This window comes from Platalea leucorodia (assembly GCF_965183815.1).
Source record: "Platalea leucorodia genome assembly, chromosome: 4".
NCBI lineage: Eukaryota > Metazoa > Chordata > Aves > Pelecaniformes > Threskiornithidae > Platalea > Platalea leucorodia.
The window spans coordinates 97,626,261-97,644,060 of NC_138826.1; the positions used below are offsets into that span (position 1 = coordinate 97,626,261).

At 36.3% G+C, this 17,800-nt stretch overlaps 1 protein-coding gene across 2 annotated transcripts in view; it reads right to left on the reverse strand.

Moving 5' to 3' along the window:
- Window positions 1-17,800, reverse strand: part of DOCK4 (dedicator of cytokinesis 4) — a 249,613-nt gene that overhangs the window by 70,223 nt on the left and 161,590 nt on the right. For both annotated transcript variants that reach the window (XM_082311114.1, XM_082311115.1), the window contains exons 18-24: window positions 12,670-12,767; window positions 12,481-12,564; window positions 12,291-12,391; window positions 11,490-11,571; window positions 10,269-10,439; window positions 8,647-8,839; window positions 594-721 (exon numbers count right to left, since the gene is read on the reverse strand). In XM_082311114.1, the coding sequence (XP_082167240.1) occupies window positions 594-721; window positions 8,647-8,839; window positions 10,269-10,439; window positions 11,490-11,571; window positions 12,291-12,391; window positions 12,481-12,564; window positions 12,670-12,767 (857 nt within the window). The remainder of the gene's footprint in view (window positions 1-593; window positions 722-8,646; window positions 8,840-10,268; window positions 10,440-11,489; window positions 11,572-12,290; window positions 12,392-12,480; window positions 12,565-12,669; window positions 12,768-17,800) is intronic.

Here is a 17,800-nt window from a genome sequence, read left to right on the forward strand (position 1 = left end):
AAACAGTTTTCACTAATGGATTAGGATGTAGTGTATGCTGGCCTTAATATATAGGTACCGCACTAACTACAGGCAATGTTTGTTTTTAATTGTATTATATCCCTTTGCCTGTCAGAACTTATCATCGTCTTCATATTTGCAATATACCTATCTAAACTCTCTCTTATATGCAGCTTTCACAGATGAATTTGCAAACACAAACATCAGAAATTGGCCGCAAAGTTTATCAAGTAACAACCAAGTGCAACCCCCCTTGCAATACTCACATCAATCTATTTACCTGTATCACCGCTGTGTCCCCTATGACTAAACAGCCCACAATAGAAAATGCCTCTAAAAGAAACTGGACATTTCTTTCTGTCCAACATAACACTCAAGGAGTCAAAGCTTGGCAGAACACTATGCACTACAATTAAAATATTCTTGCATGGGAAGAAAAGGCTCATGAGAAATCAAAATGACATGTTTATGCAGAATCATTACACAGAGAACTCTAAAATGGACTTAGTCAAGATCCAGTTTGTGTCATTAAATGTCATTGAGCCATATAAAGAAGTTCAACACCTTGTGGATGTGACATGGTGTTTACTTACTGAGCTGTTCTTCTTGATGAGGCAAAATATGTTGCTAAGGATACGTGCACACATTATAAGGTCCTTCTGCTCTTGTAAATGCATGTGGAGATGATGTAAAACTACCGGAAGAAGAATGTATCGAGAATCTGGAAAAAAATGAGAAGTGTTATGAGTAGGAGCTTCTCATAGAATCATTTAATTTTAATACAGAAATAAAATGTGTCTTCAGTCCAAAACAGTATTTCTGATAAGCAGCAGCTTTTACTTGCTTTAACCAACATTTTTGATAAGCAGAAGCTTTTACTTCATAATCAAAATATCCTAAAGCAAATATTTGATGAATAAACAATATGCTGAAAGTCAGTATGTCATATCATGGGTGGATAAACACACCACTGTGTGGAATATACTATATATAACAGAAAATTCTAAGTATTTATTGAACTGTCATGCAATTAAAAAAAAACCAAACAAAACCAAACAACTTGGCACACTAATAGTCGTATTCAAAATAATGTGAAATTATGCTCTAGTGTTCCCTGCCATGTGACAGGATCCCTTTGCAAGCCAAGGTCACAACAGACTTCATCTTGAATTTATGTTATTCTACAAATGAGTTCTACTTTATAGACAAGCAGTACTTCCAGATTTCTTTCAGGATTTTCACTTTTCCACATTCCTCACTCCTACTGAGTATGAGCAATTTAGACTACTGGTTCCTATGTAAAATGATTTGCCTTTCCTCTATTTCATTTTCTAAACACAGCTCTTTGGTGCTATTTTCAGCCCTGAATTCTCTCAAAATTATGCAAGAGCTTCATTAACATGCTACCTTTTCTTGCTTCTTTTTCTTATAATTAAAGACAACGCTAAATGGTAAGAGCCCTAATACTTACACTCCTGATAACACATTAAACACCTATTTACAACTTGATAAATGGAATGGGTGTTATCTGTTTTCATTTTGTTGTTGTTTTTAGATCTGTTCCATAATTGAGAAATTATGTTCTCATATAAATGTACTTGAATCATTTCCTCTATTAAAATTTTAATGATGATTATATGCTACATTATCTAAATATATTCATCTACTCAGTTCCTTTGTTCATTAATGTAATTATTTCCTAAAAATTGAATTTATCTAGCTGGAAAATTACTACTTTAAAATCATTTTGCCAACCAGGTACTGTTCGGATTAGTCTTTCTATAAACACTTTTTTCCCTTCAAATATTTCCTCTATTTCTTCCAGGAGGGAGAAAAAGATAGATTTATTCTGAGATTTTATTTGTTGAATGCTACTTTCATTCACTGAAATATGGCACCAATCTTGTTTTCATTGTCTAGTTATCTGTATAACACAAGACAAATCATATGGACAGGTTGATTTGTACACAGTACTTAAGCATATTCTTGTTTTTGAAAAAAGCTTGCCAGCTCTTTTTAAATGGGTGTTTCATGCTTATTATTTATTCAGGTGCTACAATATATCTTCCTACTGAAGAAAAATATAAAGAAAAACTGTATGGCAATAAGCAAAAGGCCATCAATGAATCTAAAACCAGTGGTACTGGAACCCAAAATCAGGAAACAAATAGCCTCTATCCAGTGACTGTTTACTTCTGCAAGTGCCTCAGTAGGTTTTCATCAGGACTGGCCTGAGAGTTCGTATCTGCCTGTAGTACTGCAGCTGGGCAGAAGAATCTCAACCAAAGCAACAAGGCATTTTCTTTTTGTCTGTCTAAAAAACAGAAGCTTAAAGTGTTGCCCCAGGTAGTCTGAGCAGTCAAGTGTGCACAGCTGCCACCGACCCATCCACAGCAAGATCTACAGAGTCAAAAGGAAAGCAAGCCGGAAGATGGCTAATGAGCAGACCTGTGATTAGGGAAGTGCTAGCTTCTGATCTCCATGACTAAATCTGCTTATTGATTACTGATTGATGAAAAAACAGAGCTAATGCCTTTAACTGAAGAAAAAAAGCAGGACTCTCCATTCCTATAAAAAAGACCTAACCTCTAGGTTACAGGGGATGGCTCCTTTTCCCTGCTTTCTGTTAGGCTTAAATGTATTGAATTCTTCACTATCTGGTAACCCCTCTTCAAGAGAAGAGATGAAGGGTTCACTGTGTAAACCAGCCTGAGGCTCTGCGGTTGGGGTACTCTTGTGGCAGGCAGGTGATAGGAAGCTGACTCCAGGCTGACAGAACACTGAACCTGGTCTTCCATTCCCAGGCAAACGCTTGAATCAGTACTCAGCTCCACAACTGACACAGAGCACTTAGAGCAGCTCTTTCACACATTACTGGTGTGAGCCTTATCCTTTGGGCCACAGGTTCTCTGAGGACAGCAGGTTCTCTCTTACTCAAATCCCTCAGCCCAGAAGGCAAGGAGAAAACAGGAGCAGCCCTGTGCCAAGGTGTTTCTTGTTGGTTAACTCTAGGTAGCTTCCCGAGGAGCACACACAGGATTTGATGCCTTTTCTGAGGTGCCCATTACTCTGTGCGCTGCCTACATGTAAGTGCAGCATTACAAACTCCATTTTGAAGACCAGAGAATCTAGGTGTAGCAAGACTTGACTTGTAAATAGCCAACTCATATATAAGATATGGCCTGAAGCATCTCAGGCAAAACTGAGCATCCTCATTCAACTATTTCAAGTATCCCATTTTTGCAAACGCTCCATAAAACTATAAGGAACTTTGTTTTACCAAGACCAAACAGATTAGCAAAAAGCATCATACAATGACTTGGAACTGTACATGGGAGGGAACAGTGCCAGTTACTCAATTAACGACCACATATAACACAGTTTTAGATATATTCCTCGTAAGCCCATAATCTAAATAACTCTGTCTTGATCTGTTTAGGTGGAGAGATGTAGTGGTATTACAGAAGAGGAGAGCTGGCATATTCACCTCTGAGCCACACCAAGGACTATGTGAGAAAGTTTGGAGAACATAGTCTACATTTGTCTCAGGTTACTCTTTTTATTAAAAGCTGTCACCTTCAATGTCAGCCACTGTATATAGAAAAATTAATGAACGCAAGGAACAGTGCAATAATCAGAACTCTTAGCCATCAGTCACTGTCGTAATTTTTCTTCTGTGCAGGAAGCCAAATTAGCTGACTATTTAAAATGCTAATACTTGCCCTTTACAAATATTATGCAGAAAGAGAGGAAGAAAATCATGACATAGAGCTTTTTGAGTACTTGCTTGGAATAATTAGAAAGAGAGACTACTCTGGGCAATCCTTGTGACTTTCCTATGCAAGCTACATTAATATTTAATATTTAACCCACAGCACAACTTTCCTCCTTGCTTTTCAGCTAGTGGTGAAGCACCTGCACAGACATACAAAACTTTCTTTATTCTAGTGTATTTTAAAGATTAATTTCAGAAAGATGATATTCATTTCAATATCTGAACAGATGGTCAAAACTTCAGTCTGCTTGGAGAAAGAATTAGTGTAATTGAACATTTTAAACAAACAGCATTCTCCTTAAACAGTGAGAAGCAAGAAAGTTGCTCTTGGTTTTGATAATTTTACTTAGACCTATTCAATTTACACCACCTCGTTTGGAAGAACCACTGGATTTGAGGGTGATAGGAGAAGAAAATGCTTAAGCCAGACACTTATCACTGCAATTCCAAAATCAAAGATATATGCTTGCTCTGTGACTGCATGGACATGTCACTGTTCTCAGAGCAGTCAGTTTCAAAAAAATTTTACGAGGAACTGTTTTCTGTTGAAAGAAAAAATTTGCTTGTAGTGCAGAAGGAAAACACAGGTATGGCTGACAAAGTCCTCTCTTGGCCTAAAAAAGAGCCACAGCTGCAAAGCATCATTTGCAAAGGTTTTGCAAAATATTTTCTGCTCTCCACTATAGAGGCACTAATAAAAGCTGAATTTTTGTATGCAATATATACATACATCCCCTCACAAGTGTGTATAGAAGCACACATACACAAACAACTCCAAAGAATATTATATTGCTGTGGAAGACAAATTAAAAAATACTAATTAATCTGAAAAAGATCTTGGAGTACTTGAAAGCAGTACTACAGATCAATGTGTAAAACCTTTATGTTTTGAAAAAATTGACTTTTTTTTTCAAATCTGTGTTAATATGTACAGTTTAATGCATTTTAGCTAAATTTAATTCAGGATTTGTATCAACAATTTCAATAATGATAGCTTTTTTGCATTTTTATAGCAATCAATTAGCTTGCAGTGATTACTGAGATATCTTACAAGTCTCATTAAAGAGAAGTTTTGATTCTTTTGAAAAAATGATGGAATAAGAGGGAAATCACAATATCTAGCTTCTAGAACTAAACCTCCTTATCATTTAATGGTATCTTTTCCTGAACTTGCTAACAACTTTTTTCATTCCCATAGGAAGTCTAACATGTAACAACGTCCTTTCCGCAAGGCAGTTCAAAGATATTAAGTTATTCTTACTGATTGCGTCAGATATTAATTTCTGAATGACTACTGAAACAGAGTTTCCTACATGTACATTTTCCTGTGATATACAGGATGTAATTCTTAGATGAACTCATTCACAAAGACAGACTGAGGGAAGCAGTCAATGTCAAAGAAAACAAATAGATAATTATCATTTTTCTGATCTATTAGTAGTGGGTTTCAGTGTAAAATAAGGAAAACAATAAAAACCAGATAAGGAATAAGTTACATAGAAAACAAAATACATAAAACTTTACATGTAAAATAAATTAAATAAAACGAAGATGTCTTTAAAACATCAACTCAGGATTTTTCCTAGCCTCATATTATATCTATCTACCTGTATCTATCATAAATAACATGTGATATCTATAGTGTAAATGGTCAGAGAATTAAACCCCTCCTCTATTTGTTTTGAACAGTTTGCCTCACAAAAAGGAAAAGCTACCCAGCTACTCTTGTGCAGAGGTCCAAATCTTCATGTTTTGGGAAGACACAAAGTTTCTTGCCTTGTAAAAACATTCTCCATGTGGTAAAGAGCTGCACCACAGATTATAACTGGACTAAGATACAGGCTTTATCAATATGAGATTTTCTTTTTTTAGGACTTTACCTACTAATGCAATCTCTCTTCTGGTAATTGACATGTTTGATCGGTGGTGATTCCAAGAAAACTCATCCCTTTGGAGGAAGAAACCTAAATGTTCCACTTACACACCTCATGTTTTCATAGCTATTGAATTTGCAAGCTCAAAGTAGTGCCCTTAGGGAAAAAAAACTATTGGCGTTCTGCTAATTCCTGTTTAATCATGTCAAGGAGGACATTGTTCAAGATGTGTTTCTCTGTTATTGGCCTTAACTCTTCTCCAAAGCAAACTATAATAATATTTAATGCATAAAAGACAACCAGAGTGCTAGACTACTGATGTATCGGAAATGGCAAACACAGAAAATCTTCTGGGTATAGGCATACGCAGGTCATCAATTTGGCCATTCTACAAGTATCAACAGGGATGCGTCCAAAGAGTTACACCCAAAATACCAGGAGACTGGAAGAAAGGCCAAGAGGAAAAAAAAAAAAAATACTGCTAGTCTTTATCAGCAGGAAAGCTGTCATCTGTTTCTTTTTAGACACCCAATGTAGTGTACTACAGAGATGCAGAAGTAAATATGGAAAAACAGAAGTAAGGCCTTAACACACACAAACTTTTCACAGGAGCTAGGCAGATAACTGCTGTTGACACCTTTTAACATCTCTGTAGTTGTTACCTATTGAAGAGTTGAAGTTTAAAATCACTGAAATAGAAAAAGGTTGTATGCAAGCTATATCAAAGCCTCAATACAGAGCCATTTCAGACATCCTATCCACACATGATCAGTAACTACAATATATAACCTGCATTCCCTAGAGAGGCAAGGGGAGACCAGATACATCGAATACATCTGAAATTGTACTAAACATCCGTGCTTGGGCATCTTAAATCAATCCCCGCATGTCTGATGTTTCCATTTTCAACAGTATACGAAATATATCTCCCAATTTTAGCGAAAGCATAGCTTTACTGCAGTTGATTTCTGCAGCAGTGGGAGCTAACATTTTAGTTGTTCAGGCCCTTGAAGCACAAAACGTGTAAAACTCCCATGCTAAACTACTCTCGCTTGTTTCTAAGCAAGCTCTAGATAACGGAAAATGTTATCTAAGTAGTGCCCTCCTCATTTTTAGACACTTGAATAAGTAGTTATTTCCTGCATTCCAACTAGTTCCAATGTGTTAGCTAGCGCCGCAGCTTGCAGCGTTCATCATCTTCATCTGGGAGACAGAAATCAATTATTTTCACAGCAGCAAGCCTCAACTTCACATTAGGATGTACAGTTTACTCTGGACATTAACATAGTCTAGTGCAATATTTATTTTCCCAAGAGGATTTTAAAAGGACTTCCTTCTAGGGATTGACTGAGGGAAAGCCTACTTATATTTTTGTATTTTGAAGAGATAAAACATTAAGGGCAAAGAGACCAAGATGCTGATCTCCCCATGACCCTTTAACTTAATGATGACTGAAATTATACTGTACAAGTGTTTGCCTGAGCTTCCTATCATGGACATTGGGAGCTTATATTATGCCTGATGTCTTTCACATCAGTTTCCCTGTGGTCTAAAAAAATGTATATTCTATTTGTGTATAACCCGCACTCCATGTAAAATTTAACATGTAATTCTCATTGCTTTTATAGCCAAACCAACTCACATGACCTCTTAATAATGAAACTGGATTTCAATAAAAAACTAACTTTTACAAAAGGAAACAAACAAACAAAATTGTCATACAGCTGAAAGCAGATTTACAGTTCCAAGAAAGTCCCCAAGAGTCCCTTACATGGCATTAAATAACTCTCTTTAATTACATTCATTCATTTGGATCTTCTGGTTAGGCTGACCTACCTGAGATAATGGGAGGAAAATGGAAATGATGCTACCTGGTCCTTAAGTATTTCGGAAAATGAAAAACACAAGTTAGAGCGTCCTTAAGATTGCTCCATGAATATGTCATCATCTACCCAGGGTATCAAAGGTCTGATCAATCAGCTGCAGGGAGAGCTAACTGTTTTGGAAGGGACTGCCATGGAGGCTCACAAGGGAAAGGGTAAGCTGATTTCACAACCAGAATGAAGTAAAGTAGCCAGGATCCAGTACTTCTTACCCATTTCTTTGACCTCATACTTTTAAAGTACAATCACAGAAAGCATTTAAAAAAAAGATTTTCTAAGATACCTTCTTTTATTTTGCAGCATGTCAAAATATTTATGCATATCCTGGTGGTTTTTGCAGAGCCTTCATCATTGTAATGTGTTTATCTTGAATGTCTTAGAAGGTAGAAGTTACTGTTTCTACTGAACAACATCAGCCAATACCCAAACAGCTCTCAAGAGGGCTTTTGGTGAGTAATTAATAATTATTAGAATTCCTTAAATCTCTTCTATTTTCATTCTTTCATTTCAAAATTAGTTCATCTTAAATTTAATATTTGGTCACTTCTATGGGCTTCACTTAGAATAGAAAATAAAAATGACAGGCTCACCAGCACACAGCAGTTTTTTCTTCCACGTAGCAAATAACTATGCTGTTCTATACTTCATGCACCAACTATCACTTGCATTTGTGTAGCATTTTTATGCTACATTAAGAAATGGAGGATTGAAAGTGCTGAACTAGGAAGAGTTACACTAATAAGACTTAATGGATAAGTGACAATCTGTTTGCTCAACTGCCCCCAAAGGAGAAATAAAGAAAAAAAATCAATCAATTTAGTTTTTCCTTTATAATCACTTAAAAAGTATAAGGCAAACTTCCTTCACAGCCATATTGCTAGCAGTAGATCAAAACAAAACTATATTTTAAGAGTCTTTGCCTCCAAAGAAACAAACCACTAAATTTAACCAACTGTATTCTTGTAAATGAGCAGCTTGTACAGAGCAGTGCTTCCAGAATTGCTCCTTAGGAAGCACTGCTCCGAGCAACACTGTTCCCTTCAGCACCTGCTGGCCCGTGTACCAACCACAGAATTTGAGTTCCTTATCTGCAGGCAGCCCAGGGTAACCTTACCTGGGTTAGTGTACAGGTGACTCTCTACAGTTTTTCCAATACTCTGCAGTTTAACAGCTTGAAGGGACTCATCCCCATGCATGACTGTTGGCAAGCTGCCCAGAGCATCATGAACCAAATTTGCCACTTCTCTTACATCAAAGAGCTTCAAAAGTTCAGAGTACACCGATGGAAATGAGCTGAGAAATACAGCCTAGAGGAAAAGGGCAAAAATGGACAGTTAGATATTGCAGTATAGTTTTGACATTTATAGAATTTCAATAAGTATAGAAATTCAAGTAACTGTAGAAAAAAGCCTGGTTTTACATTTCAAGGGTAGTTAGTAGCTTTAAAAATGGTCATATTTTCAGAAAAAATATCCTCACATTCACTTACACTTGTGACTATTTTCCTTTAAGCATTATCTAATGACTATTCATTTCTCCCAGGACAAAGTGAAAGTAAAAAGTTCAACTTAGAATAAAAATATTTATACTTTACAGATTCTTCACGATCTATGAGTGAGAGGAAAATTTTAAAAGGATAACAGAAGCCAGCTGAAATCAGAACAAAGATTTGAGTGGATTTGGTTTGGTTTGCTTTGTTTTAACATAAGTAATATAACAGCCTCCATATCTTCTGTTTTTCAAATAATGAACATTTTTATTTTAGAGTGAGACAGCACTGGCAGTCTTGGTTCACTTCTACAATCCTAAAATACGTTTAGAAATTCATTGGTGAGTATAACAAATATGGAAACAGAACACTGGAAAAGAAAGGAAGGCAATGCCAGAGAAAGGAAGCAAGAACTGACATTCCCTTCTTCCTCTCCAAATCCTGCTGATTGAGAAAAGCTACTCGTATCTTCTTCACACTGGTGTCAGAACAGATGATATACAAGGTTAAAGATACTGAAGAGGAATTCCAAATGTGTTTATGTCATTTTGCTATTATCTTTTTACTCCACCTGCTTACATGAGATGGAAGAACCACCTCTCTACTCTGTTCCGATTTGCCATTTTCTTGGAAGAACAATTTTCTACAGAGCTTAAGAAATTAGTAATTCTTAACAGGTCTTAAACACCGTTGGTTACAGAAATAGGGAAAGAGGACAGTATATCTATGAGCTGTAGAAGCTGGTAAATCTATGGCACAATGTAGAGAGCTGTGTGTTTTGCCTCTGCGCTTCAGCACTAGTCAATTATAGTAGTCTCAATTGAAATAAAGATACCAGCTGAGTATTAAAATATACAGTTCAGCAAGACTTAAAAGTTTTCTGTAAAGCATAAAAACTCTGATAGTGTTTTGTATGGCTCAAATTCTTCAGTTCCAATATGGTTAAACTAAGCTGTAAAATTCCCCAAACAGTGAAATTACTTTATTGGTATCCAGCAATATAATAATTATAATATAATGATAGTCCAAAATTAAATATTAGATTTGGGATTATCTTTGCCAAGTGTATTTAGAAGCTGCTGGTATGAAAATTTCACACTACAGGACAAAAGGTATGAGGATGAGCTGAAAATGCCATTTTGCTCTAGCAAAACCACTTTTTGTTTCCTGGGAATATAGGTAAGGACACACATACATTTTCTATATTGGACATTAAAAGTGGCAGTAAGACATGCTTCAAAACTTACTTGTAGTTGGGATAAAGCACTAGCTCCTTTGCTCTCTTGGGAAAGGAAGAAGCGTACTGACATAAGAAGCTCTTGAATACAGCAGCGAAATTCCTCCTCATTTTGTCCACCAGTGGCAATAGAGAATAACCTTCGAGACTGAACTATATATTTAAAGATATATTCCTGTGCCTACAAATGTCAAAATCAGAGATAACTCATAAAAACAAACCAGCTCATCTTTAAATAGAACACGTGCAATAATTATATCATTCAAACAATGACAAGGGTTGATACAGGACATCACGTTATTTAATACTGGCAAATCTTTCTATTGAAACACTAACATTTCAAAAGCACATACTCAGAAATGCTCTTCCCTTGCCTTTCATAATCTCTACAAACCAGGGAACACTTGGTTTTTTTAACAAATGGAAAACTGCAAAACCTTAACACTGCCCCCCCATCCCCTGCATGTCTTTGGCTACAAAAACATGTATTGTATAAACATACAAGGCCAATATAAGAAATAGGCTCAAACTTTTGAGCTGTTCTTAGAATTTCTCTGCCTGGTAAAAGTTGTTTTCCTGTCAACTGTTAACCAGATAATAAAAAAAAAAGCTTAAATTAAGTTGCAAAATTGTGGGAATGTAAATTAAAAATACAGCCCTTTCTTATTAGCAAGACACCTAAGTTAACAGCAGCACAGAAAAGCACAGAAGGGTACCACGTTGAAATTTTATTTCCAGACTGCAGCACCTGTCCGAAATGGAATTATTGTGTTGTACAACTCAGCTTGACTCCATATGGTGCTTTGTTGATGGTACAAAACAGGGCAAGAGCAACCAAACCCACCACTTTCAGCAGAGTTCCCCCATGTCAGCTTTGAACCATTAAGTCAGCATGCATGTCTGCCATTCAGATTCAGTTATGCAACAGATGTTAATACTACCAATGCAATCAACATCTGATTTCTTAGATCTAACTCTTACTCATGTATATCCTCATTCAGTACAGAAAATAGAGCTCCAGAGTCTAGTGGTAGTAAGCTACATTGCCCAACTTATTGACAAAAGAGAACAATGAACAAACTGACTGCACTGAGAGAGTCTGCAACTCCCTAGAACTAGTACTACCATTCCATCATTTATACATACTCTGCTTCATTTCCTAAGTTAAACCTGTTGGTACTGTATGACTACATCATTCAAATATATAATTGCCTTCGATGATTTTTATTACCTTTAGTACTTCCTGTATGTGCTCATGCAGCTCTACTTCAGTGACTCGATCGATATGCCACTTTAGTACTTTTATAAGATCCCTAGAATACCACATCAGAAAGTATTATAACACAGAAGTGGGAGAAGGGTTAACTTTGCACTTAAAATGCAAACCAACATCTGTCATATGAGAAACACTGACAAAATAGAAAATACACGACTAGATTTCGCTAATCACTACAGGCCCAATATCACACTTAATTTTCAGTCTGCTGGAAACCACCTAGTAGATCTCTAACAAACAGGAAATAACACCAGCATTACATGTGCAGTAGAATGATTTTGACAGGGATATGCAAGCTCAGTTAAGCCAGAAGAATCCCTGCCAGCATGGACTATCCCTGCTATTCATACATCAGTTTGCAGTCTCATTAAACTGCATTGGTTTTAATGGAAGTCTAGGCAGCAAATAAATACAGAGAGTACAGCAGATGCTTATCAGTGCACTGCTCTACACAGACAGTGAACACAGTTGCAGCTAGATGATGTTGAGGCGCCTATGTTTTTCAAAGTAATTCAAATAAAGAAATCCACTGAAGAAAAAGATTTAAAAATGAAGCCAATGTTAGAGCACTAGCAAGTAACCTTTCAGGTAACTTAAAGTTGTTTTACTCTTTTTTAATGGCCTAAATCTGGGCACTCATATAAGCATTGCATTTTATTTCTAATGATACCATTTAATTTAACCTAATGATTCATTCTGCTTAGTTTACCAATAACTGTCAGTATTCAAATCAGATAGAAAAAGTACAGACTTCACCTGTATGCAAGTGCTCCTGCAAAATGACTTTCAATGTAAGTGTCCATTACTGGCTTAAAGTGGTGAAACTTGCTGTCCTGCAGCAAATTTATTATGTGAACCTAAATGTGAGAGAGAAAGAAAAAAAAGGTTTTCTCTTTTTTACTTAATTCTTAAATAGTGTTAAGCATCATCACAAAATGAAACTTACCAAACAATCAAATACTTTCGATCCATATTTTTGAGAGTTTTCATCTAAAATCCCAAATAAAGTGTCTAGTGTATCTTGAAGAAACTAATTTGAGAGAATAAGAGACAGTTTGTTATTAAATAGGTGTTTTTGTGACAAACAAATACATTATTTCCCTCATATTATCTAAAAAGATAGAATGGCATATACCTTCACTATTTCTGAACCATCAATTTCTTTTAATTTTGAGAGGCATCCTGCAATTTTGTCTGGGTGGGTTCTCCATTTCAGAAGGTCAAGCATATCTCCTGCAAAAACAAAATGCAAGATTAAAGCTGGAAGCAAAGCAGCATTTCCGATTTTAAATTCTACTGTTACAGTCCACTCAGCAAAACTTGGCTTCATTAAAACAAAATATCTCATGATTTGCTATAATATGATCTGCACAACAACAAATTTTCATTCCATCCCATAATTGCTCCACCAATAGAAATAAAAGAACATGATACTGGGTCACTAAAATCAGTCTCCTGTGGCGAATATATCATGCAATCTTGTTCAAATATTTGTCAACTACCATCTTAAGAAAAGGAATTATTTTGCCATCTCTTGTCCCATTGAAGGATGTCTTCCAGAGCTGTCATCTGACAGCTAGAAATAGTCTCCTAACTACTAGTTTGTATGTATTTAAAATACTCATCTTCCTATGTCTTTTTAGAGAACAAACAATGCCTCTAAGATCTTGCTTTATTAATAAGCAGCACAACCTCTTCTGGAAAATAAACTCTTCTGAGCTAAAAAAATACCTGAGTGTCTTCATACTTCCTCCAGTTTTAATTCATTCTCCTTCAGCTTTCTTGACCAAAATGGTAACTACATTACAGATGAGATTACATCACTGTTTTCTATATCATTAGCAAGCTCATATGTCTGCTGTTAACACCTGACATATATGTTCTAGAATTTGGGATTTTTTTTACATGCATCATATTGGTGACACAAATAGGTCTTTCTCCTGTTTAATACTGTTCAGCTCCCCGACTACAGCAGAACCTCCAAGAATTTCCACTAGGGTATGATCCTGCCTTTTGTACCATTAAATTTGATCTAATTTCTACTCTTTGTTATTAATTATTTAAATCAAAGTTACCACCTTGTGTTGCCTGTATCAGATTTTGATTTTTCCCTCTCAATTGATGAGCCTTTTCAACTACATATTAGCAGTAAATTTCATTAACAGGCTTCTCTAGTGTCTCAGGTTTTAGTGAAGCAACTCCTATCCCCACCCTTTTCCACCCTTCCAAACAAGAGACCAATCCCAGGCCTAATTCTTCAGATCTAGTAGTATTTTCCTTCCACTCAGGAAGGAAATTCCTTCCATTACAGTGCAACCTGCTAGTTCTCTTTTAGCCCTTATTTACCAGTTTTAAAATTCTTACTCTAATCTCTATCTTTTCTAATTTCCCATGCGGTATGTTATTGAAGTCCAGATGGTTTAGATCTACTACGTTTCCTCTGAAGAATAATAATAATGACAAAAAAAAAAACAAAAACAAAAAACTTTGAAAAGAAAGATTAAGAAGTTTATTCTGGCATGATACGTCTTTGATAAACTCATCTTACAGCACATTCCATTTAGCTACATGTCCATTTATTCATCCATGATTTCTTGTAAATACTTGAATAAAATTCATCGGAGGGTGATGGCCCAGTTAACATATCTACTCTTTCACCTGTCTTAAATGTAGGTACTATATTTATTACTCTTGGGTCACGTGTTATTGCCTTCAGCTTCAGATATGTACTAAAAAAACCTCCTCCCTATGAGACTGGGAATTTCATGTCCCATACCATTCAATATCCTAAAATAGAGTTTTGCAAACTTGGCTTGGCTTTTCAGCAGTTTTCACTCGATCCTGACCCTTGCTGAACTCTGACACGTTGTTGTTATTTTTCTCCCTTCTGTTGCAGGTTCTCTGCTTACTCCTCACATTTTCTGGCCGTGACACACTCGCTCATGTATGCGGCGCTCCTTTCAAGTTGTATTCAGAGCACAAAGTTCCACTTATTTTTGAACCAATGAATTAAAGAAATCCCCAAGCTCCTTTACATTCACATTTACTACTTCCACATTTCACTAACCAGCTTTTCAGAATTTCTCAAAGCCTGGCCGTCTGAAGCAGAAAAACTTGATTAACCACCATCCAATCCTTCCATCAGTTTAAGATGAACCACTGGTCTAGTTGATCACTGTCCAGCCATGTCTTAGAAGGATCCAGTTCTTCTGAAATGTTCTCAGTACTTATCAAACCAAGTAGCTAATAGCAAGTGTTCCTCCTGGTTCAGCAACTATTTGGGTGCTTTCTACCACAGACTATTTTCACACTCAAGTAACATTTGAGCCACACCCATCTTTGTGTTATTTCTTTCCCAGTTTGCTCCAGAAAAGCTCCTCTCTCCCACAACAAGAAATTAAGTACTATTTCTGTCTTCAATAACATGAAATAAATCTCCATCTATATACAAATCTGCCAGAGGTGCTAATGGCAAACACCCTGCATGCTATTCCACTAATATTTTCCTGCCTTAATTGATGTTGGTGGGCACAAATTGTTTTTATGCATTTATACATTTCTTTTTTGCTTTGCTTCACCCTGTGCTAGTATGGAATGCTTTGGATTAAGAGAGATCCTTGAGTTGCACTAAGAGTGCTGAAGGGTCGCACATGTGCATCAGAGACACATTCCAAAGATCAAGGACAAATGATATGTCTTATTATTCCTTTTGTTAGGAATTTTCAAGAAACAAGCATTACAAATCCAGTGAACTGCATTTGTCTTTTGGATAATTAAATGGATTTCTGCACTTTATTCTGTTTAAGCCTTAACTTAAGTTGAGGAGCAGTGAGACTAGCTAAAGCTGTCAGTTCATAGCAGGAAAAAAATATTTCTTTACAGGTTTGCTGGAGGAACTTGGTGGGAAGATAGCTGATGCTCAGTATTAGGGATTTGTTGGGGGATTAAAAAAGAAAGAGAAAGCAAGTGTCAGACACTCACTTCAAAGCACTTATTTCAAGGAAAATGCTAAGGAGGAAAGACATTGCTGAGATAACATTAGCAAATAGCCCAAGCATAAATGACATGAATAGAAAATCTGACATGTGAATCACAAGCGAAAAGGATAGCAATGTGTCATGTATTAAGAGAAATGAGAATATAAAATTGTCCTCCAAAATAGGCCCACTAGGAAAACATACTTTTGGAAAAGGAAAAAAGTCAATACTGCTGATAAATTTGCTGAAGAAAAACATTTCCAATGCCTTCTCTTATTCATGATCAGATTTGTACATTAAAAATAGGCTACACGTGACCTACCATTCCTACCAAACAAAACACTTCCCTTCTCAAAGTCCGTAATTTAAATCCAAAGCGCTAGGTTTAAGAAAAGGTTTAGAATCATGTGTAAAAAGGAAGTGGTTTGGGATGGTCCTTCCATCTCTCTCCTATAAATCCTGAGACATCAGAAATTGGCCTGGTGTAGCACTACTGCACTTCAAAAGGAAAAAGCCAAATTCCAGAACTGACGGTCTACATTCCTCTTCCAACAGGCTGCTTCTGTGGTTTCCAATACTCCCTCTAAACTGGGGTCACTCAGGAAAGCTGCCCCCTGTTACTTTTGTTTTATTAATCACCAGTTTGGCTTTTTTTAAATGCAGAAGAGAAATTACACCTCTGCCTTGCAATAGACATGCTGTATGGCATGTTGCTCTGCTGATGAACAGCTGCTTACTGGGAATGTGCCGATCAGTGCTGAGAAACGAGTGGATGCCAACTTGCTAAAATATTCTGACTTGCTGGATGGATCCTGAGTCTCTGGCAGGCAGAGATCCCTCCTATATGTCAAAAACTAAGTAAGACTGTATTGATAATTACTCAGTAGAAAAATACTGTGTTCTCTCTTGCTCTTTTTTTTTTTTTTTTTTTTTTTTTTTTTTAGGATAATGAAATATAATTACCCAGCGAAGAATATAATATATAAAAGCTGGTATACTTTTTTGCTATTATTAACTGATTAACTATCCAGGATCAAAAGTCAACCTAAGGAAAAGCTAATTGGCAGACAGATTAGATAAGGACGTATGATTATGAGATACGTTGATGAACGCACAGACTCCCCTGGTTAGAAGGTCTCTGAAAATTGGTTGGAAATAATCCTAAAAACCCCTCCAAATTACCCAGGGTAAGGAAGTTATGGATCTCAACAACTGGGAGTCAGCCTCCTTCCCCCAGTCCCCATAATTTTAATACGCATGAGAGCTGATGGCATGTGGGAACAATCAATGAGAGAATGACAGCTGAGTAAAATTTCTCAGCAAGCTAGTAAAGCTGTGGCCTAATTCAGTCACACCCTTTACAAGTCTGGGTTTGGGGTCCTCCCCCACCCCATGGACAGACCGATAGCAGAATTTTCAATTCATTTCCAGGCTGGACATTGTTGTTTGTAGACACAGGCAGATCTCTGAGAACTTCAGAAAAATCTCCAAACTTAAAAACAGATTAAAAAATAATCAGCAAGTTCCAAAAATACTAATACAATTGTTTACTAAAAAAGTAAATACACAGATCTTTTTACTCCTGTATTTTTTAATAAATATGCTACATTCTCTCAGGGATAACTGAAATAATGCTCACATGACCAAATATCCACATGCTTTGCTCTATGTTCATTTTCTGAGCATGCAATAGGTTTTGGCAAATTTGTGTTTAAAAGAATGGGGATTTGGAAACTCACCAAGATGAACTTCCCAAAGAAGATCCTTGGAGAAAATATGAGCCTGTCTATTGAAAATATTTCCACCCTCTGAAGTACTGCTGAAATAATTGTTAACTCTTTCAGAGCTGAAAAGGGGATCAATATTATTCAGATATTCTACACCCTCTTACTCAGAATATGGTTAAAAAAAGGAAATTTTATGCCCTATGTCACACATCTATTTACATTAAGTACAAAATAACTCCTGTACTGTGAACATAAATTAGTATTATAACCCCAGACAATAGCACAACTATTTATCAGTTAACTATTTATCACTTAAGATCTGGGCATCACTTTCATGCATGTGTAGGTACCAGTAGATTCATGTGATTTCCTAAATCAAGGCCTTTAACTGAAGCAAATTTAGACTCTGATTGCCTATTAGCAACCTTTGGGAAAATCTTTTATTGGCTAACTTTTATTACCTTGAAGCTAATTGCTATGAGAATACAGAATGGATGTGCACAGTGAAACAGACCACTTACTATTTGCACATAGTTCTATTTTGGACACTTGCTACCGAATG